The following is a 23,462-nucleotide window of genomic DNA, read 5'->3' on the forward strand; positions in this document are numbered from 1 at the left end:
TCTTGGACTTACACTCGTGATTTGCCAGGGGCTCTCGGGCCTTCAGTGTCCCAAACCTGCTCTTCCCATGATCTTTCCAGGCATGGTAAATGGCACCACCACTTCCCCAGGTGCTCAGACCCCTGGGGAAGATATCGTGGTCTCCTGTCAAGCTCTCTGTCTCCCCAAGCCCTGTCAGCCCCACCTTCTTATTAGACCCCAAAGCCCATCATTTCTTTTTTAAAAATTATTATTATACTTTAAGTTCTGGGGTACATGTGCAGAACATGAAGGTTTGTTACATAGGTATACACGTGCCGTGGTGGTTTGCTGCACCCATCAACCCGTCATCTACATTAGGTATTTCTCCTAATGCTATCCCTTCCCCAGCTCCCCATTCCCCGATCCCCGACAGGCCCCCGTGTGTGTTGTTCCCCTCCCTGTGACCATGTGTTCGCATTGTTCAACTCCCACTTATGAGTGCGAACATGTGGTGTTTGGTTTTCTATTCTTGTGATAGTTTGCTGAGAATGATGGCTTCCAGCTTCATCCATGTCCCTGCAAAGGACATGAACTCATCCCTTTTTATGGCTGCATAGTATTCCATGGTGTATATGTGCTACATTCTCTTTATCCAGTCTATTACCGAGCCCATCATTTCTTACAATCTCTGCACTGCCACTACCTCAGACCGGCTTCCTCTTTCTCCCGCAATGGCCCCAAGTCTGCTCTGTATAGTAACTAGAACGGTTTCTTTTAGACCCAAGCCAGGGCGGGCCCAGCGGCTCACACCTGTTATCCCAGCACTTTGGGAGGCTGAAGCAGGCATCTTGCTTGAGCTCAGGAGTTCAAGACCAGCCTGGGCAAAATAGCAAGATCCCGTCTCTTCAAAAAATTTAACAATTAGCCAGGCGTGATGGCAGGCACCTGTAATCCCAGCTACTTGAGCAGCTGAAGTGGGAGGATTGCTTGAGCTGAGCCCAGGAAGTGAAGGCTGCAGTGAGCTGTGATTGTGCCACCGCACTCCAGCCTGGGTGATAAGAGTGAGACCCTGTCTCTAAAAAATAAAAATAAAAAGACCCAAGTCGGACACATCATTCCTACACTCAAAGCCCGTGAACAGCTTCCTCTGGCAACTGGAATCAAACGTCAAGTCCTCCCGGAGCTGGAGAGCCCTGCCGTACTCTGGCTACTCTGTAGCCTCACCTGGAACCCCTGGTCTGTCCACTTGTTATTGTCCAGTGACAGTGGCTTCCCACCATCCCTTCAACTACCCCTTTGCTGCTGCCGCTCTAGGGCTGTTGCACTGTTTTCTCTGCACAGAATGCTCTCCCCAGCTCTCTGCATGGCTTGCTCCCCAAATTCATGCAGGTGAGCTAGTCAGAGGTCCCCTTAACTCCACCACAGATGAATACCCCTTCTCACCCTCCTGCAATCCAATGGGTGTCTCTCAGAACCTCTGGCCCACTTCGCTTTTCTCTGTGGAGCTCGTTACCATGGGATCCTGGGTTTTGTGACTGTGGTTTATTGCCTTGTCTTTCCAACAAGAATGCACAGCAGTCTGTCTGGGTCAATGCGGCAGCCCCCCACCCCCCTGATCAATGCTGGGTAGTCACCCAATAGTTATCAAATGTATAAATAAACGCAATTGCAGAGAGGAGGCGGTGACTTTTGGCAGCCTCCATGCGCAGGGCTAGGGCCATGTGCCAGGCCGTTGATAGGTGTTAGCTCATTGGATTTCCATACTGACCTTGGGAGGTGGGGACTCACAAATCCATTTTACAAATAAGGAATCTAAGGCTCAAAAAATCCCAAGGAGACCACACAGCTCGCGACGGGTTGAGCCAGTTTTGACGCCAAGTTTGCCTGCAGCCCGAGTCCAAGTGCCACCCCTGCTCCATGCCACTTGCTGGCACAGCTCTGATGACTCTGCTCCTCCCTGGCTCTGACGGGTCTCTGCCCAAGTGTTCTGGTAATGACTTTCACCCCCCAGTCTGTCCCCCTTCATCATGACTCTCATTCATTTGTTTTAAAGGCCATTTCTCTCCTGTCTTCTAGCCTTGCAAATTCTGGTTAGCTAAACAAGAACTCCAGGAGTTCTCGGCAACACATCAGTGAGACAGGATGGGGCGGGGAGAGGCGCCCACCTCCGGGTGCTAATGCATTTACCTCCAGGCCACAGGCCTCCACAGAGCTGGCAGCCAGGAACCTCCAGAGGCTCCAAACCTAGCCTGTCCTGCAAGATGAAGCTGCCTCTTGGGAATCTTTTAGCTCAGGATGCTGTGTTCCATAATCACGATGAAATTTCCATGTTCATGAGGGCAACTGGTAGCGTGGTACTTGGGAAAGAACTCCAGCCGGTGACATTTAGGGTCCTGAAAACAAATTCCGAACCAGGAATACTTTCTGGCTAGTGCCATTTAGCATTTTCATTTAATGGAGGCGAATTTTTTTGTTTTGTTTTTCTTCTGTGCGCCCTGGCTTCTCAGTAATTGTTCTCTGCGCCAGCCGAGCACCAACGGCTCCGCTCCTCCTTGCTGCCTCCCTGAGTCACTCTGTTCCACTGGCTGCTAAGGGCATGAGGCCTCTGGTGACAGTTCCAGCCACCAGGGAAGATGCTGGGTATGTTTTGTCCTTTCCAGTCTGGTTCCTGCCTCCTAAACCCAACTCCTGTGTTCTCTCTGGGAGCCCTGCAAGAACAGGGCTTTAGAAAGTTCTCATTTTTTGGCCGGGCGCGGTGGCTCATGCCTGTAATCCCAGGACTTTGGGGGGCCAAGGCGGGTGGATCACGAGGTCAGATCAAGACCATCCTGGGTAACGTGGTGAAACCCCGTCTCTACTAAAATACAAAAAATTAGCCGGGCGTGATGGCAGGTGCCTGTAGTCCCAGCTACTTGGGAGGCTGAGGCAAGAGAATTGCTTGAACCCAGGAGGCGGAGGCTGCCGTGAGCTGGGATTGTGCCACTGCACTCCAGCCTGGCGACAGAGCAAGACGTCTGACTCCATTTAAAAAAAAAAAAAAGATACTTCTCCTTTTTCTTCAGCCTTCCTGCTCTGCCTGGGATTAGTATACATACCCACTCTTGGGACTCCTCCCCTTGCTAGCCTGTAGGTTCACCTCTCCCAAGAGTCCAGGGTCTGTATCGCCCCTTTCCTTCTCCCCTTACCTGATTTCTCTTGCTTTGGGATAAATACCACTCCCTCCCCTCCCTCCCCACCACCAGACAAGCCCTGGGTGCCCCGCCCTCTCCTAAGCAATTTACAGGAATGAACTCCTGACTCTCCAAAAAACAGTGTGGGACAGGCACCCCCCATCTTCCAGAGAACAGCATGCAGGCTCAGAGAGGTGAAGTGACTTGTGCATGGTCACACTGCTGGGGAGGTGGAGAAGCCAGGACGTAGGCTGGTTTAACTGTGCTGCTATTCTGCCTCATGGCATTTAGTTTGGAGAGAAGGGGCTTCAGGGCAGTACTAACCTAGGTGCACAGTTTGCCCCTCCCGTTGCTAAGGAGCCCTAGGCAAGTCAATTAATCTCACAGAGTCTCTGTTTCATTGGCAAAATGGGCCTACATTTGTTTCTGATTCACTGGATAATTTTTTTTTGAGACGGGGTCTTGCTGTCTCTTGGCTCACTGCAAGCTCCGCCTCCTGGGTTCACACCATTCTCCTGCCTCAGCCTCCCGAGTAGCTGGGATTACAGGCACCCGCCACCACGCCCGGCTAATTTTTTTGTGTTTTTAGTAGAGACGGGGTTTCACTGTGTTAGCCAGGATGGTCTTGATCTCCTGGTCTCGTGATCCACCCGCCTTGGCCTCCCAAAGCGCTGGGATTACAGGCGTGAGCCACCGCGCCCGGCCCCCACTGGGTAGTTTTTACAGATGAAATGTGATCACAGCTGGCAATAAACCTGGTCCCACAATGACATGGACAGCAGCCTCCTCTGCAGTGCCACTGCTCCACCCCGGCTATGTGAAGTTGGGCAGGGAGGGTGGCAGGCAGTCCCACAGCTGGGGCTCCAGGCTGACAGTGGTGGCTGGGAGAGAGTCATCCCGGATCTCAGGCCAGCCCACTCATCTCATCCCAGAGGGCACCGTATGTCTCTCCACCATGTGGTCACCTGTCTCCGTGACTGGGTTCCACTGTCACTAGAACAAGAGGACCCGGGCCTACCAAGCTCCGAAGACAGCTCATCGTGAGGAGGAAAAGTAATTTTACAGAAGCAACGTGTGGTGGCTGTTACACTGCTGCACCTTCTACATGCCTTCACGACACTTGCACGCACACATGCGCACACACATGCGCACACACACGCGTACACACATGCGCGTGCACATACACACACACACTTGCCGCAGGGGACCCCACCACCAAAGTCCATCCTCCACCCCCCTCAAGGGAGCCAAAGTCTGTTCAGAAAACAAACTCCAACATGTCTAAAAGAAAATAACCAAAAAAAAAAAAACCTTTACTTGCATTTAGCCATTAATAAATAATTTACAGTATGTACACACGGTGACACTCCACACAGGTCGCAGACACGTGGACGCAGTGAGGGGTCCCCACTTCCAAGCAGAACGTGAGCAAACACAACCAAAATAAAGTGCTTCACTTTTTACTTCCAACATAGGGACCATCTAAAACCAGCAGGGAGAGGGAGGGGCCGGGCGCCGAGCGCCTTCCCACCGCCCACACGGTTCTGGCAGAGGGAGCAGGACCTCTTGGAGGGAGGGGGAGACACATGTTCTGCAGCCTCCTGGCCAGTGTATGAGAGGTCCCTGGGGAACAGCAGAGGGGCTGCCGTGGATGCTGATGGGTGGGGAGGGTGTGGGGCTGTAGAGTTGCTGGCGGGATCACCCTCTGGGGCCTGGCTGCACTTCTGGGAGCAAAGCCGGCTTTGTGCTGTGGGCATAGCAGCACAGGTGGGACTGTTCTGGGCTCCTGGATGAGCACCCTGGGCTGAAATGAGGCGGGAGCCAGTGGCAAGTCTCTCCTGGCTGTGTGGCCACAGGGCTTAAGGGAAGAGATTAGAAGTTGGAGACCCTGCCAGGGATGCTCAGGGCTGAGAAGCCTAAGACCCTGCTCCTCTCCCCAGACTCCACACGTGGGTGGACTGGGTGGGGGCTCTTGGGGTTGTGAGGAGGAAGCAGAGGATCAGGGCAGGCCAGCTGGCCCCATCCACTGGGTCTCCTGCCACACCCTGGGGCCCAGGCTCCCCTGCCCAGGAGCTCTTGCATCTGCAGAAGGGAGAGAGGAACAGAAGTCAAGGATCTCTTCTCTGTTTAGACATTTAGAACCATGCACTCCAACTTTCTAAGCACAGGGTGGAAGGGGCGGGGGCCCAGGTCAAAGACGGGCAGCTGAGCAGGTGCCTGAAAACCAGGACCTGCACTGGTACCCACAGCAGCCAGGTGAGCATGGGCAGGGAGGCCACAGGCAAGAAGGCACCAGGCGGGCACCACCTACTGGCCAAAAGCTTCCATCAGTCCGCTAAGGTGCCAAGCAGCGCCCCAGGGGTGCCCTGCCTGGGGCTGAGCCCCAAGGATGCCTGTGTGGCTGGGGTGACCCCGCTGGCCTAGGGGTTTCGAGTGTGCTCTTGTGTAAGAGTGTGTGCGTGCATGTGGCGGGCACAGGGGGCCCCACGGATGGGCGAGCAGCAGTCGGCTGGGCCTTTCAGTGCATTGCGAGAAGGAGCTGACTCTTGACGGTTCCCAGTGTCTCTCTGGTGGGGGTGGGGAGCTTCAGTCTGAGGGGCTGTTTTGCACATTCATACTGCGGGGGCGGGGCGAGGGGAGCTGCTCTCCCTCTCACACAGCTCTACTGTCACAAACATCACGGCACCAGTCACCACAACCTTGTCACGTGCACTAGAGGGGGGGGGTCCATGCCTGAGCCCTTGGCAGCAGGCGGTCCCTGGCGTTCTGTGGGGCCATGGGGGACATGCCAGGAGATCTGCACCCCGTTGGCGGTCCCAGCCCACAGATGGAGAAGCCGAGGGGACAGAGCCTGTGCCTCCCTCCACATCTACGCATCTAGCAGAACACAGGGAGCAGGGCCAGGAGCAGGATGAGGGCACCCAGGAGGGGCTGAGGGGCCAGGGGCAGCCCCGCAGCAGCCCTGCCCGGCAGGTCCCGAGTCCTCTCATACAGGTGCAGTTTGTCTTTGTTGGAGTGGAGCATCTTGACATCCTCCAAGGCGTAGTAGGCGGCCAGTGTGAAGTTCACGTCGCCCGTGGTGAGGAGGTCGAAGACGCAGGCCTGGTAGTACAGGTCCTCCACTGGCAGCTTTTCCTTGCACTTGGCCACGGCTGTCTCATATGGGAAGGTCTCAGGGGCTGTGGGTGCGGGGCTGGCAGCTGCCAGCCTGCGGGCGCCGGTGCCCTCAGTATTGGTGTGGAAGGCCTGGAAGTCGATCTGCTGGTTGAGGGGGCAGCCCCGCAGGCAGAGGTAGAGGCCCTGGCTGTCCCAGTCCTCCACAGCATTGACCACTTCCTCAGGCATGCGGACAGCAAAGGTCAGGTAGCGGCCCACCTGGCGCACCACGATGGTGGTGCCGATGTACTTGGCCTGGATCTCCACGTGCTGGCCTGACACCTTCTCAGTGATCTTCAGGCTGTTGGCCCCGTGCTTGTCCCCACCGTTCTTAGAGCCATCTACGAAGGCAGCCGGGAGCTCGTCCATCTCAGCCTGGTACACCTTCTGGTCCACACACTCCTGGAAATTCTTGAAGATGATGGTGAGCTGCCGGGGAAAGGGGCAGAGGAGAGTAGGTGAGGCACAGTGGGAGGAGGCCCAGTCCCACACTTAAGATGCTCTAGACTGAGAGGAGGGCACAAAGGATTCCCTAGGGATGCCCTGGACACTCCCTTCCCCAGGTTGGACAGATCAGTTCCACCTGTGCAGCTGTGCACTTCATGTTCCTTAAAACAGCTTGCCCTTTTTACTTTAAAAAGTGACTTAGAAAAATGTTAGGCCACTACCCGAAGTAGAAAACTAGCTCTTTTACTATTATATAGGGAAGCAAACCACAAAAATAAAAGCATAGATAATTAAAAATAAAAGGTTAAAAACCCAGTGTGGTAGGCTGAATAATGGCTCCCAAGGAGAACATGCCCTAATCCCCATAACCCGGGAATGTTCCCTTAGATGGCAAAAGAGACTCTGCAGATGTGATTAGGTTAAGAACACTGAGATGAAGAGATTATTCTGGATTACCTGGGTGGGCCCTAGATGGAATCACAAGTATCTTTATAAGGAGGCAGAAGGAGATTTGACTAACTAGGACAGACAAGATGATGTGATCAACAAGGCAGAGATTGGAATGATGTGGCCACAAACCAAGGGATGCTGGCAACCACCAAAAGCCGGCAATGGCAATGAATGGATTCTCCCCTGGAGTCTCCTGAAGGACCAGCCCTGCTGATTCCTTGATTTTATCCCCATGAGACATATTCTCAACTTCTGGCCTCCACAATTATAAAACGTTTCTGTTGGTTTGAACCACTCAGTTTACGCTAATCTGCTACAGTGGCAATAGGAAACGAGTATGGTTTGCAAACATCCTCTTGCATAATGACGGTGGTACTGGAGCACAATTCCTGACAAAGAACCCAAGCAAATGTCTGAACATTACAGCAGGTGGAATGGAGGGAAATTATGCTGAAAGAAAGAATGAATAAGGCAAAATCCATGCAAGCAGGCAGAGGCAAGTAGAAGTCACTGTCCCAAGGCTGCTGAAAGGGGTCCCCAAGCTGGGCCATGGACGAGGGGAACAGGAAAGAAGGTGCTGGTGGGTAAAAGGGAGATGGATGTTCCAGGCTGAACGCGCAACCTTGGCCAGGGTTGGAGGAGAGAACTCCTTTCTGCTGGAGCCTGTGGCCAGGGGTGAAGGGCTGAACCGAGCTGCTGGAGGAGCAGCCGGCTGGGTGGCACTGTTCTCCTCCTGAGAGCCAAACACAGGTGCACTGGATGCATTCAGCAGGCACTGCATTTATTACTTCTAGTCTCGTGTGACACTGCAAGGATCAGTGACATTACTCCCAATTTTCCAGATGAGAAAATGTTGGCTCAGAGAGAGGCAGTGACTTGCCTAAAGTCACACAGTCAGCAAGAGGCAGAGTTGGGATTAAACTCTGGGTTTCCACAGTCTGGGCTCTTTTGGCCACAAGCCCACTGGGTGGCAGGCCTGAGAGGAGGAGGGCAGGTGGCCAGGGTAGCAGGTAAGTTTCCTCTACTGTCCTGTCCTGGGCGGTATCTGGCTGTTCTTTCCTCCCTAACCCTAACTAAGTAGGCTCTCTGGGTTGGAAACAGAGAAATTGGGAGAAACAACTACCCCCTCTTCCACTCCTTTCCCAGGTGCCAGCTATTTTGCCACAGGAGCTCTGGGTGCCTTGGTCCCCTTGGACCAAGGGCAGCTGGAACCTGGAATCCCAGCCTGAAGCCAGGAAGGGAGGTGGGGTGAAGGGGGCAAGGTGGCACCCAGGCCTTTTGGGACCTCCTGCTAAAACCCCACCTTTATCTGCTGCACTACCCTCTCCCAGGCCCAGCAATTACCCCCACCACTAAGCCCCAACCCCTCACCCCTCTGTAGGTCAGAGCTCACCCCTCCCCACCCAGGAAAGGGTCTGGCCAGCTAGCTGGCTGGCTGACAGAGCTCCCAAGGGATCCCACCCCAACCCGGCCTCAGAGGGTCTGCAGGCTGAAGGGGTCCGAGCAAGGGGGAGCTACTGATGACGTGCACAGTCATTCTCTGCCTGGGCACTTCGGGGAGGCATGAGGACTGCCTGGCCGGCTCTCCGGGTAGAGGGCAATGCCACTAAGCGCCAAGGGAGTTTCTGGCCTAACAGCAGATGTGTGGTGAGGGCACAGTGTGAGGTGCTAGAAAGCAACATAAAATAAAAAGCTGCTCTGATGGGGAAGGGAAGGCAGGGAAACTACAGAAGGACCTCAGCTCAGGCAGGAGTCGCAGACAGGTGGAAGGTGGGGTCTGGCTAGGGATGCAGCAAGAGGCCATCCTGTCCTCTGGGACCCGGAGGCCAGGGGTGCAGCATAGTGGCCTCAGTTTGGGGCAGGCTCGCCCAGGGTCATAGCCTCAGGGCCAGGTGCTAAGAGGCCTGAGGGCCGAAAAGGGGGCCACAGAACCTTCTAGGTAATACAAGCCAGTGGGGTATTGAGAGCCACTAGAGGTGTCCCTGGCTGTGTTGCCGTGGCTTTGTGGGTTCCCCATATTGGCATAAGGCTTTGGGGTGACGAGGTGGGAAGAACTGGTAGCCTGAGGGGTGTGGAACCCCCACAAGAACAGAGGGAGACACTAGGTCCAGGCTTCTGAGGAAGGAAAATCCTGTCCTCTCACCATGTTAGTCAGAAAGGCAAGGCTGGGAGGAGCTGAATGAGGGGCAGGCCGTCGGAGGACTGTAAAAGAAATGGCAGTCTTTTCATGAGCCCGTTCATCTCGGGCACCCGGCGCTGTGCTTTCTGTGCCCGATGGAGACTGCCTGGGGCCGCGGCTCTGTGGGAGTCCATGGAGCGCAGCACCAGGAGGACCCCAAGGGCACAGCTCCTTGAGCACTAGACTCGATTTCCTCACCTCCCTTCCTACAGGGGTCCCAGCCTGGCCCCAGGACATGGCACACTTCCGGTTTGCTGTGGGATGTCAAAGATGGCTGCAGCCTCTCCATCCAGCATGGAGCCCTAAGCCTGGAACCTGATGAAATTGCTGCTCCTCTGCCATTCCTGACCTATGGAAATGGCAACTTCATACGGTTCAACCTCCTACTTCTTCCTTCTTTCCACCCACTGGCCAGCCCACCTCGGTGTGGAGGCCGCCTGGGGGGGCTGGAGGTGGGCCAGCCAGGGTGGTCTGGGCCGTGGGTGGTCCTGCCATGGGGGGAGGAAGGGGGAGACTCTGGTGTCCCTGCCTGGTGTGCAGGGCCACACAGACACTGGGGGTTGGGGGGGGGCGTCCTGCTTTCCAAGTGCCATCAGTCTCCCTGGAACAGGAAAGGCTGGTTTCGCTCTAACCACCATCTCTCAGAGACAGCCTCCTGGAAGGCTGACAGGCTGCTTGACTCTTCTTGGCACCGGTACCAGGGACTCAACCACAAGTAACAGCATGAAGGGGGCCTGTCGAAAGCTGGCGGCTCACTGCCAACACAGCCACGGGCGGGCTGCTGTTCCTGCCTCTGCTGCTCCCCCTTCTGAAGGGGCCCTGGCCCTTTCCACTGCACCGGGCACGAGGTAGAGCCCGGGCTGCATCTGCTACTATTTACAGTGCACCAACTCCATGCCACGCCCGGTGCTGGGGGCTGGGGTACACAAGGGAGAAGATCCCTATGCTCCAGAGTGTCACAGATTAAACAAATGAATCATGCAGAGGGACAGGCTGGCAAGTGCTACGGGGAAAACTAACCAGCTGGGAAAGGAAGGGGAAGGCGCAGGACTCGAGTTCCTGTCCTCTCTTGAGTCTCAGTTTCTTTATCTGTAAAATGGGTACTAGCAGCACAGCTGGAAAAAGGGTGATGGAGGAGAGGTCTGGGCACAGAAGGCTGTCCCACAGCAGTAACAAACTGGCTAAAATGTCCACGTGAAAAACACCAGACCTTGATCGTCCACAACAACAGAGGAATTGGCTGATTGGCTGATACTGCCAGTGTCATGGGCCCCTAGTGATGTCCAGGTGTTTGGGGCCAGCTTCATGCACACGGAACTTGCACAGGAAGCTTCTGCACAAGGCAAATCTCATGGCTGCAAGGTCAGGGTCAGGCCAGGCAGGGGCTGGACACACTCTGGGAACACTGAAGAGAGGCCTTCAAGGGCAGGTGTGCAGGGACAGGTGGAGTCTGGCTGGCTGAGAGAGGAAAGCGGAGTGGGTTCCAGTGGAGGGCAGAGTCTGGCAGGCCCAGAGGGCTCTGTTGGTGGTGGTCGAGGTGGTCACAGAAGCCCAGAGGCCTCATCATCGTGGAGATGAAAGTCCCTTGCCTTTCCCTGCTCCCTGCGGACACCAGGCTGCTCTCCCACTCTGCCTGCTTTGGATGCTGACTCCTCTTTTCCTCCATCTGGAAACTCACGCTGTGCTTCAGGGGTGAGCTTGGTGGATGGGCTCCCCAGTTCTCTGGACAGAGCCAAGGCTCCCAATGGCCTTCAACATCCTGCTGCCCCAGCCCCCATCACCAGCTCTCCTTTGCCGGTCTTTGCTCTTCACTCGTCTGGGAGCTTCTGGGAGGGAGGGCAACAACTAGCTCGGAGGGTGGCACAGATGCAGCGTCTGGTAAGTGTTCGCTCCATCAATGAGCGAACAAACACACCTGAGTAACGGAGGCCTGAAAGACAGCCGGGGGCAGGCCAAAGGTGCCTGAAGCCAGCCACCAATGTTCTTACCGGGGGACCACAATACCCCCAGTCTGGCCTGAGTTCTGAGACTGACTTGGCCACAGACGCTGTCACTGTCTGGCCTCCAGCAGAGCCTGGTTGACAGGGCTGAGCTCTCAGCCTGCTGAGATCAAAGGTGCTCTTCGGTTGCAGCAGAAACGGGCTGGGTTGGTGAAGCTCTGCTTCATACTCTTCTGGAAGCCTCCATGCTGGGATAAGAAGGGAAGTTCTCCCTTCACCGCTCGGGCAGTTCTGCTGTCCACAGTGCCCAGAATCGAGCCTGGATCAGAGCAGGCATTTGAAAAACGTGGGTCAAGTGAATGAATGAAATATAAGAAGGAATGAATGACCAGTCCTTTCACATGTGGTTTGTGGATAGCATTGCTGCGCTCAAGGTCCCAGTGTGCCTCAGCTAAGAGCTGAGGGTGGTGTCGTGAGCCCAGGCACATTGCCCCAGCCTGCAGGCTCTGCTCCACCCCGTCACTTTGCCCCCACCCATAATGGGGGCAGCAGCCCAGCCTCCCTGAGCACAAACCACAAATCCTCCCGGTGTGCGGCTTGGCTCTGTTGTCATATTTGGTGCTTCTACTCTCACATCCCTCTCACATCCTCAGACCTCCCTGTGTGCCCTGCCAGCCCTTGGGAGCCTGCAGGATGGGACAGGGAGGCCAGGTCCCCTCCAAAGCGTGCTGGTGCCTGGATTTAGAAGCTGCAGCCTCAGGCTCCTGGCGTCCGTTTGTCTTGGCTCTCAGGAGGGTACGTGCTGGGGAGGTGCAGGGGCCGTGGGGGAGGTGGCTGGGTCCTTGATGCAGGCCCTGAGTCTACAGAGGGCTGCGGGGGCACAGGGTGGAGCGTACCGGCTGCAAGTTTTCTCCATTAGGCGTCATGGTCTGGTGCCAAGGGCCTGCTTGGGAATCCACAGGGTGAAGACCTGCTTGTTTCCCGCCCAGCCAGGGCCCACAAAGCGACCCCCTGGAGGCAGGCAACGGCCACCGGAGCAGAGGGAAGTGGCAGGGATGGAGCATTTCCCCGGCTGCCAGGTCACCTCGCTGTCCTCCTCTGGGTGTGGAGGGGTGGGAAGGAACAGAAACACCCTTGTGGTAAGTCTGGCACTGCCCAACACATGGCCTTCCAACTGGCTCTTCCTAGGAAAACAGACCCACTGCCGCTTCGCCAAGCTGGAAACCCCAGGGGGCACTGGTAGGCCGGGCACTGGGGAGGGTGGACGTGTCCCCATCACCTGAACTGGGAGCCACCAGCTTCCTTCCTGGCCTCGAGGCCTTGCCCTCTGGCTAAGTCTGAATATGAGGTCACAGGACATCCTCCCCAAAAGCGGGTAGGGGAGGGAGAGCCTGGGGTAGACAGCAGTGTCCACTTGCGTGGGCCCATGGCCGTGTGTGTGGCTGCCTCTGGCTGTGGCCCCATGAGCAGGACCTGAGTCCTGCTGCCCACATGCTAAGGCCTCCTTGGGTTGGAAAACCAGCAGCCTTCAGTGGCCTCGTGGGGCCGCTGAGAACATGCCAGGTTCTGGAATCACCTGGGCCTGGGGCAAATTCTAGCTCAGCATCCCAGCTGACTATGCACTTGGGGTGGGAAGGTCACTTGGCCTCCTAGAGCGTCAGGCTCCCCATTTGTGAAATGGAGCTATGCCAGCCAGGCCGGGCTGGCTCAGGGAAGGAGGGAGGAAGCTGAGATCCACCCCTTGGGATGCTCAGGGAGAGTGCTCCCGTGTCCCCACTCTGCTCCATCTTCCCCCATTTCCAGGCACCCGAGGCCCTCTCAGCCTCTCAGTGTCCACACAGGGCAGAAAAAGGGCAGGGCTGTGCCCTACAGCCGCCCCCTCCCCCTTACCTTGCTGGTGGCAGTGGCCGCTGAGCCGGGCAGCACAGGTGTGTTGGTGACCTGCACGTTCAGGTAATTATTGTCGATGAGCGGCCAGGCGCCCTGCACCTTGCAGGTCTGGAAGCGGTCTGTGAAAGTCCTGAGGTGCGGGTCCCCGAAGAGGCCACAGTGCGTGTAGTTGGGGGTGGCTGAATGCTTGTGAAAGCTCTTCTCATAATGGCAGATCTCGGGGCTGTCCGAGCGCTCCTGGCTGTCTCCGGCTGGTGGGAGCGTGTGCAGGCGTGGCTGCGAGGTGGGGCCATCCTTGGAGCAGTTGTGCTGGCTCATGAGGTCCTCTATGCCATGGACGGCCGAGTGGTAGGCCAGGTCACCCCGGCAGGTGCGGGCCGTCCGCCGTGTGCACAGGGCGTAGCTGCGCAAGGCTGCGCAGAACTCGGGGGTGTCGTCCGAGGCTGGGGCGTGGCTGCCCGACGTGGCGCTCCAGAACTCAGAGTTGCACTTGAGGATCTTGCACGGGGAGGTGGCTGAGGAGAAAGGAATGAACAGCCTGTCTGGGTGCAGTCTGGCAACTCCAGCCTCTGCTACCATCTGTGGGGCAGGGGAGCAGCCACACGTCGCAGGAGGACATCTCATCTAGGGCAGAGCCACCCACGCCACACACAGATGGTGAAAAACTTCCTGCAAGTGGTAAGAAAAGGGGTCCTTGTACCCAGCCTATAGTGACCCCAAGCGGACAGGCAGGCTGAAAGGGAAGTGGTCACTGTTTGAGGGTAGCAGGACTTTGGAAGCTGACAGGCCACCCCGGGGCCTTTGACATTTATATACACTTTCATGGCCATCCCCAAGAATTTTGGCTAAAGCAACAGGAATCTGGCAGGGAATTTAGCCCCACTATTAAATATGTGTCCCTAGTCCTGGTACTGTATGACCTTATATAAATGACCTCCTGTCTTTGTGCCTTGTTATACTTATCTGGAAGATGGGATAATGTGTGTGAAGTGATTTATCATATATAAAGGACTTAGTCTGGCCCCAGCATTCATAGCCAAAACTCAATGAATGTTGCCTGGTATGAGTGCTCCATTAGCCCCCTGGCCATAGAGGAGCTGGCTTCCCTCAGGCTCACCGTAGCCCCCATCCTTCTCTGTCCTGCTCGGAGAAGCAAGCTGAGAAGCAACCGAGAGTAGTAACCTTGGATCCCTCACAAGCTTTGAGACTTTAGTGACAATTAGCCAAAATGACCATGCCCCAGAACTATGGCTTTAACACACCTAATCTTCTCAACACATAGAACCTGCCTTTTTCTGGCCTTCCTCTGCACAGCCCATAGTGACCACAAGTGGCTAGGCACACACACCTGCAGCAGAAGTTTCTACATGGATTCCAGGAGAAAGGGGCCAGCAGACCAGCTGGGAGATCCAGCCTCTGGCGTCACAGCCCAGTGCTGGCCGGGGTGGTCTCCAGGGGGGAAAGGGAGCCTCAGCACTCCTGTCTAGGCCACTAACTTGGCCTGTGACCTTAGAAAAGTCAGTTTGTTTCTCCGGTGCTGGTTTTACCTATAAAATTGAGTTGCACATAAAACCAAAAACAGACATATTTGAGGGCAGGCTAACGCAAGCACAAGTACCCACCTATCCCAGCACCTTGTGTGAACCCAGTCTGCGCTGTGCAGCCCTGGACCTGGGTGATCTCTCCCGCCTCTGCAGGTGGGTGGGCACCATTCTACTGGAGCATAAGTCACCTTCCCAGGTCACAGACCTGAGCATGGGGGAAGTCAGTGCTAATCTGAAATTTGGGCTCTCCCCCTCATGTGACCTGTGTTTGCCATACTGCCAGTAACAAGGTAATTTCGGGAGATACCTAAGTGAACACTTTGTCTTTTAATTTGAGAAGTCATACCTTTATTTAAATGTGCATTAAGAAAAAAAATTGCTGGGTATGGTGGCTCATGCCTGTAATCCCAGCACTTTTTGGGAGGCCAAGGCAGGCAGATCATGTGAGGTCAGGAGTTCGAGACCAGCCTGGCCAACACGGCGAAACCCCATCTCTACCAAAAATACAAAAATTAGCTGAGCCTGGTGACATGCGTCTGTAATCCCAGCTACTCAGGAGGCTGAGGCACGAGAACTGCTTGAACCTGGGAGGCAGAGGTTGCAGTGAGCTGAGATGGTGCCACTGTACCCCAGCCTGGGAGACAGAGCAAGACTCCATCTCAAAAAAAAAAAAAAAATTGATGTAAGAGCTACAGATTTTCCATTTTATTAGCTTTATTTAAATTAAAGAATGCTGACTTAAAGGGTCAGGTTAGGTAAATGACAGTCAGGTGGTACCTGCTTGATATGGTTTGGCTGTGTCCCCACCCAAATCTCACCTTGAATTGTAGTAATCTCCACATGTCAAGGGTGGGGCCAGGTAGAGATAACTGAATCAGGAGGCCATTTCCCCCATACTGTTCTGGTGGTAGTGAATAAGTCTCACGAGATCTGATGGTTTTACAAATGGGAGTTCCCCTGCACGTGCTCTCTTGCCTGCCGCCATGTAAGATGTGCCTTTGCTTCTCCTTTGCCTTCTGCCATGATTGTGAGGCCTCCCCAGCCATGTGGAACTGTGAGTCCATTAAACCTCTTTCCTTTATAAATTACCCAGTCTTGGGTATGTCTTTATCAGCAGTGTGAGAACAGACTAATACACCACTATAAAGGGGTGCTATGGCAGATACGTGGGGAGCACTGGTGAGATCCCCCCATGTAGTCTTCCTCCCACACAGGTGTGCTGCTGAGGGCAGGTCTCCCTCCCAAGGCAATGAGAAGATTCTCTTGCTCTGTTGTCTTCACGTCTCCTTTACCTGTACAAGATGTGGAAGGGCCCAACCTACCTGCAGGCTTTGAAATGTTGGTGTGGTCTGTGTGGGACAAGGTAGCTTCCTTGCTGCCCCCTGATAAAGCCAGTACAGGAGGTGAGTGGGGTGGGGTGTATGCGGAGGGAGTACTATGCAGAACAAGCGTTTGGAGGGACCCAGCGCACAGGAACTGACTGGTGCAGCGGCCTGCACACAATGCCTGTCCCGGCAGCCTCATTAATTCCAGGAGCTGGGTGTGCTGACCTGACATTCTGCCTCCTCAGAATCATGCAGATGTGGGCATCAGAGAAAATCAAGCGGAAGGAACACTGGTCTCCTGTTAACCGATGGCCACGCTCAGGCTCCGGTTTACCTCTGGCCCTTACTGTGACCAAAGTAGAAAAAGGACACTGCCTGTCCCTTTAGAGCAGGCCCCACTGCAACACAAGCAGGAGCTGTGCTGTGCTCTGACTCTCCACCAGGACGGAATCTGGTAGAACCTTGGAGAGCAGGGACTGTGAAGTCCCAGCTGGCTGGCTCTGTCCCAGGTCCAGCGCTGCAGGCAGTACAGGCCTCCCCCATTGCATCTTCCCGGTGCGACTGCCATCCCCAGCTCAGGGGAAAGCTGGGCTCTGCTGGGCTGACTTCTTGCCCAAGTCTCACTTCGAGGAAGTGAGCCAGGGCAGGACATGAATCCAGCCACTGGACCTGTGAGCTCATGCCCCTGCAGCCACACATCATCACATAGCCTCATTAGCACACTCCCGATTCCCTCCACCACGGGTGGGCTCCAGCCTCTCCTGCAAGACCCATCTTATGACACTGGGCTCCCACCAGCCTCCTGGCAGGGTCAGGCCGGCGCCCAGGTGTGGCTCTACACTCCAAATGGACAACCCCGCAGGCTCCTGAATTTTAAGTGGACTGGATTTGTGATCGGGATCTGCTATCTCCACAGCCTTCAAAACCGTTCTCAGAGCAGCACCCCTGTTACAGAACTCTGGGGTGTGTGGGGAATTCATGACAGAAATCCTACCCAGGTACTCCGGAAAGGGGTCCCTCACATGCTCCAGGGCTGTGGAGTGGGATCTGGTAGCCCCAGATGAGGCTGTGCTGGGTGGCCTGGCGGGCCAGGGCTTCTGCAATTCTACCAAGTTCCCAGGAGAGGCCCATGCTGCTGGTCCGCGGCCCACTTTGAGTAGTGAGGCTTCAGAGTTGGTTCACCTTCTTTTCAGCAATCACAAGGGGCCAAGCTAGAGCCTGATGGAGTCCGGCCAGCCTGGAGTGTGTGAAGGCGCATTTCCCCAGGATGGGGAGGCGGCCGGTGGCGAAGGTTCAGAGAAGGGGGCTGCAGGCAGAGGGGTGGTGAGAGGCAGACAGCCCCCCAGGAGCAAACAGCAGGGATGTGGCTGCCTTAGCCCTGATGCAGAGCGGCTAAGAAGTGCCTGAGACAAGGCCCTTTCACTTCTCCATTCCACATGGGCACCTTCTCCCGTTCCTCTCCTCCTCCCAGAGCCCACCCACTCTAAGAACAAGACCACCCCTCACCCAGCAGGCGTAGCTGTCTGCCTGCCACTCAAAGATGGTGGCAGAGGTCACTCTCTGGAACCCTTGCACCCAGGAACCAGGGTCCCCGTCTCCCCCACTCCTCTGTAGGCTTCAGGATCCTGGTGGTGGGGTGAGCTCCTTGCCTCACTATTCCCTCCAAGTTCTGCCAGCCCCAGCTCTGGGTGGGCTGGGGGCCAGCACAGGCCCTGAAGGGAGGTGTCTGGTTCAAAGTCCCACTCTGTCCCTTTCCAGTAGTTTCGGGAACTTGACTCAGCCTCAGTTTCCTTAACTGTCAAGTAGAGACTGTGTCCACCTTAAAGTGTCGCTGAGGATATGAAGAGATGTACATGGCGTGCCTTGAGCCCCAGGGGCATCCAACAAACAGGGTCCCCCACAAAGGCCACAGTGAGGGATAATGCTTGCAGCCCTGGGAGGTCAGACGTTAGAAGTCATGGGCTTCTGAGACGGGAAGGGCACTGGAGGGAGCCTCCCCTCCCTGAAGCTCCAACAGACGTGGCATCTCTCCTCTTCCCTCCTTCCCCAGGGTAGGCCCTGCTGGGACTCACTCTCAGGGCACAGTGGATTCCACCTGGATCCAGGTCCCCCAACTCCTGGCAGCTCCTTCAATCCACTGACTGCCCAGGATCAGTCAACCGTCATGACTGTTGAGGGGGCCTCGCTTCCCATGGGCACCAGGTGGCTTTACCCCACTGCCTCACTCACCCCCAGGGAGAGCGCTATAGACTGAACTTTGTCCCCCTAAATGTGTAGGTTGAAGTCCTAACCCCTTATGGGATGACATTTGGGAGGTAATTAGGTTTAGATGAGGTCATGAGAGTGGAGCCCCCATGACGGGGTTGGTACCCTTAAAATAAAGACACTTGGAAGAACGCTAAGCATTCTCTCTCCCTGCCCCCCTCCCACCTCCTGCCATGTGAGGATATAATGAGAAATCCACAGTCTGAGAGCCAGGAGGAGGGCCCTCTCTCCAGAACCGGACTATGCTGGTACCGGATCTAGGACTTCCCACCTCTAGAACGCTGAGAAAATAAATGTCCGTTGTTTAAGCCTCCTAGGCTGGGGTATTTTCTTATGGTGGCCAAGCTGAAGAGACAGTCATAGAGGGAAACTTGGCCGCCTCCCTCCTCTCCTTCCTGCACCCTCCCAAGTCACCTCTGCGGAAGCTGCCAGTATCAGTGGAGACATTTGTTTGGCCAGAGACCAAAGGACCAGATTGACTGAACTTCACCTACCCCATTTTCCCATTTCCCGACAAGGACGTGTTTTCGCCCAGGGATTGCTCAGGCCTGGGATGATTCCCTTGGCTCTTCAGAGGGAGGGACTAGGGGGTGGCACATCGAGCTCTCATACCTCTGCTGGGAGACTTCTGTGCCCCACAGCCTGTGTGGTCCAGTCTCCACATCCTTGCTCCTGACAGAGAGCACTTGGTTTCCTGTCACAACCCCTTCCTTCCCCAAGTTTTCACGGCATCCTAAAATGCCTCTTCTGCTGAGACATTTTCTGGGAAAAGATGCAGTCAGAAACTGGGTTCTGAAGCACAATTTCAACAGGTTTGCCTTTGTCCTTGTTAATGAGTAAGTGAAGAGACCTTGGATTCTATATGAGAAAGAAAAATAAGGATACCTGCAATTTCCCCACCCAGAGAGAACTGGGGAGAATTCAGTGTTTCCAGGCAACAGGTGAGATGTTCTCATGGGGCAGTGCCCAGTGGGAGGGTCTCACCGCAGTGGTGGACCTTACTGTGGTGGGGCAGAGCATCGAGATAAACTCCAGCTCCACCACTCCAGAGCTGTGTGACTGTGGGCAAATTCCCTGACCTTTCTGAGCTACAGAGATGTATGGGCACCTCACCACAGGGGTGTTAAAGGGACTGCAGGCACTAATGTGAGCAAAGCCAGGAGACTTGGGAAGGAAGCTCTGTGACAGCCAGTTTTGTGTTAACTTTGTTTAATCACAATTTATGGGAGAGGCTGAGTTTAACAGCTATTGTGTATCGAGCATTTACTGTGTGCTAGACATTACATATGTCTCCTTAAACCCTTAATACAGACCCAGGACTAACTGATTATCCTCATTCAACAGACAAGGAAACTGAGGCCTAGAGGCATTAAATAGCTCCCCCGCAACCCCACCCCCAGGTACCCTGAAGGGGGCAAGGTGCAAACCACAGCCGTCAGCCCCCAAGCTGCGTTCTCCTCCTCCTTCACACCTCTCGGATTTCCACACACTCCATACCAGGCAACACATAGCTGCTGCAGGGCCACAAAAGATGAACAAAGTCAAGAGTTCTGCCCTTGGGGGCCTCACTGGGGAAGAGGCTGTGCACCTAGGACTGCATAGGGAGGTGGGGTAGGTACATGGGCTGAGCCTCACCTCAGAAAACAAAACACGATCATGATAATAAAATACCCTGCGCTCCCGGGGCCTGTGCAGGTGACACATTGCTTTCCTGTTGGATCCTCGCTACTGCCCTGATTAGAGGGTAGGAATTTTTATCTTCATTTTGCAGATGCAAACATGGAGGCTTCGGGCGGGAGCAGGCCTGGGTCACACAAGTGGAAGGGCTGGGGCTGAGATGGGCAGGCTTGGAGCTGTTTCTATGCTTTTCAAAACGCCTATGTCACAAGTTCCTCCTCAGGACACCAGCTGAGACTGACCCAGCTCCCCCAAGGCCCAAAAGCATGATGTGGGTCTCCTATGCAGCCACAGACTCATCTGGTCTCAGGATGGTAACCAGACGCCTCATCAATTCTGGGCCCTCCCTGCACAAAGGCCTGTGCGGAGCCTACCAGGAGCAGAGGCTGCTGCCAACTGACCCATCCCGATTTCCTGGGTTTCCCAGGTGCCCCAAACTCTCAGGGAACTTGGATCCAGCTCTGCAGATCTTCCTAAGAGTTTAAGAGGCTTCCTTTCTTCCAAAGCTCAAGGGAATGACTTGGAAAAGGTCACTGACAGTGACCAGCTGGGACAGAATAAAGGGTGCCTGTTCCCCTGTGCCATCTCTCCATGTGGAAAGGCAGCTCTCTGGGAACCATGGGTCCCAGAAATGTGTGTGTGGGGCCTCATTTCCCATGTGAGGGGCTGGGCAGTCCCCACGGGCAGTGACTGGAGTGAGGGGCCCTGACCTCCATGGTCATCCAATCACCTTGCCTCCAATGCACTAAATCACCAACTACAGCCCCCCACCAGAGGTCAGGGACCTGAATGAAACCTGGTCCGGCATCAAAAGCAATAGCTTGGTATCACCTGCCAAAGAGATCTCAGAGGGGCTGATTTTTATGTGCTGTATCTTTATAAAAAGTAAAAGACCCCAATTCCAGGCAATAAACCTTAGACTTTTCTGATGCAAATGTCCATGGAAAGAAGGAAGGAAAGTTTGAGAGCTGAAAAATAGATCTTACAGCAACTCCTGCAAGCGGAAGAGGAAACCTGCTTTTCAGAGCAAGCCACGCTGAACACAGAGCCAGCTGCTCCGCAGAGGGTGAGCTGAGCACACCTGCCCAGTGCTGCAGTCCAGAAAGTGGCCGCTTCTAGCGCTGGAGCCGCCTCTTGATGGATCCAGGACAGCCAATACACACAGAACCAGCGGACTGAAAAACCTAAGAAGTTTCCTGAGCTTCCATTTCTACCCCAGCCCTGAGTGTGTCCTTGGGCAGGGGTCGCCCTCCGGCCCCTTGTTAAGCTTTGCAACCTGGGGTTCGACCTCAGAGACACAGACACAGAGCTTTATGCTCCTTACAAGCATATTATGTGGTATTATGTGCACTACATGTTTTGTTTTGACCCAGGACTCTTGAGGTCTTGAACTTTCAGGATTAGCTACGGTGGGGCAAACAGGAGAATCCAGAAGCCTACAAAGACAGTGGTCTGGCCCTCTCCAGATCCAACAACAGAAAGCCCCTAAATTTGTCTTGGAGCCCCATGGGGTGAGGGACTCGGCTCAAGGGGTGATGCCCAGGCAATGCCTAGAAGACAGAGTGGCTCTCAGACCCGATGGGGGTGGGGTGGGCCCTTGGTGCTCAGGTCGGGACCCCTGGCAACCATCTGACCCATTTGCTCCTGACTCGAGCAATCCAGGCCAGAGCTCACGGCTTCTCTGTGCAATCAAATTTATCAAAGAGCCCTAACAATCACTTTGTGACCAAAAACAATGGTTACTTTTCAAGGCACCCCATGGAATTTTAGAACCTGGGAGCCTGTGGATGCCAGAGGTCACTGGTTTACGCAGCAGGAAATCTCCCTGCAGCACTCCTGCCAGGGCAGGGCTGGCCCCTCCTGCTCTGGACAGCTCCGGCTGTGGATGCATACTGCGGCATCTCAGGGACTTCCCCTGGCCCTTGTCTAGAGTCACATAGGAAAGGGTGAAGTAGGGTGGCTTTGTGATTGTCGAGGATGGCCCCTCGGCTTCCCTGCGCCACCTTCTTGGTCCCTCCAGCTGCTCCTCTCTTTGGCTGTCACTGGACTGTCAGTGTCACCCATCTGCCCTTGCACAGCTCAGGTTCCTCTAGGAGGTGGCTGCTGAGCGGCCTCTTCCCCACTTGCATGTCAATCTCCTGAGGGCTGGGGACCCCCATCTTTGTCCCGGTGTCCATACTCCACACCCAAAGTCTATCAGGAGATTTACTTATTTTTTGACATAGAGTTGCTCTGTCACCCAGGCTGGTGTGCAGTGGTGCAATCTTGGCTCACTGCAACCTCCACCTCCCAGGTTGAAGCAATTCTCCTGCCTCAGCCTCTCGAGTAGCTGGGATTACAGGCGTCCACCACCACGCCTAGCTAATTTTTATACTTTAGTAGAGATGGGGTTTCCATGTTGCCCAGACTCGGTCTTGAACTTCTGAGCTCAGGTGAGCCACTTGCCTCGGCCTCCCAGAGTGCTGGGATTACCGGCGTGAGCCACCATTCCTGGCCCCCTATCAGAGATTTGATGCCTTTTTAAACCTCCCACCCAGGACCCTGTGCCTGGGAGATGCACTTGCCCCACAACCCACATAAACGTATGTAGGTGACATTTCACTCTTTTGGGGAGGTGGGCTCCAGACTGCCTTCCTCATGGACTGAGATAAGGTAGAGAGAAAGAAAAATCACAGCCACACAGCACATCTGACTTAGTTCTTTTCCTTTCAATAACAACCTAGCACCTCTGAGAATCAGAAAGATAGGGCAGGGGGCTTGGAGCACCAGCTGCACCAACGCAGGCAGGATGAAAATATTTATGCACCAATGAGGCTCTAGCTGCTTTCAGAGACCTCCTTTGAACTGTTAATGAAGCCCAATCTTTCAGAATAATAGCCTGATTATTACTGCCCTGTTTGCATGACAAAGAAGCCCAATAAGACTTATTTTGCAGTGCACAAGGGGGTGTGAAGGATCGACCCTGAGAAAGGAGTCCTAGGAATGCAGTGAGCCGCTGCAGAGCCTGAACCCAGGAATAAAGACAATGCAATTTGCCACCAAGAAAAGCTCAATAGACCAATAAATTACCCGTGTGCAAAGGGATTAGATCAGGTTTCAGTTACTGTGTAGGAGGGGTGGGGTGAGCCGGAGAGGGAAAAGACCTGCCCTCTCTTAAAGGGGTAAGGCTCATTTTGAGTGCAAGCCCCAGGGTCAAGCTGTTTTTGTCTAACTCTGTGGCCTGCGTGGTAACAGTCTGAGTTCAATTACTTGCTCCAAGTTCTGGACCCTTGTATGTGCCGGGCACTGTGATTAATGCTGTTTCTGGAACAAACCCCAGTTAATCTCTGTGCTCAGGTAGGGTCAATCACATAAACTTCTAGAACACAAAGCAAACATGTTTCATCTGAACACTTAACAGCAACAAAGGTTTAAGAATGGAAGTATGAGAGGGTATCAGGGAAGTAGCGTTTCAACAA

General features: G+C 54.8%; 1 protein-coding gene across 2 annotated transcripts in view; it reads right to left on the reverse strand.

Moving 5' to 3' along the window:
- Nucleotides 1-4,412: 4,412 nt before the first annotated feature.
- The window catches only part of RGMA (repulsive guidance molecule BMP co-receptor a), a 46,612-nt gene continuing 27,562 nt past the window's right edge, over nucleotides 4,413-23,462 (reverse strand). The window contains 2 exon segments of one of the 2 annotated variants that reach the window (NM_001266917.1): nucleotides 4,413-6,716; nucleotides 13,194-13,708. In NM_001266917.1, the coding sequence (NP_001253846.1) occupies nucleotides 6,009-6,716; nucleotides 13,194-13,708 (1,223 nt within the window). In that variant the 3' untranslated portion in view covers nucleotides 4,413-6,008. 2 annotated transcript variants of the gene reach the window in all.

Source organism: Macaca mulatta, chromosome 7, assembly GCF_049350105.2.
Source record: "Macaca mulatta isolate MMU2019108-1 chromosome 7, T2T-MMU8v2.0, whole genome shotgun sequence".
Lineage (NCBI taxonomy): Eukaryota > Metazoa > Chordata > Mammalia > Primates > Cercopithecidae > Macaca > Macaca mulatta.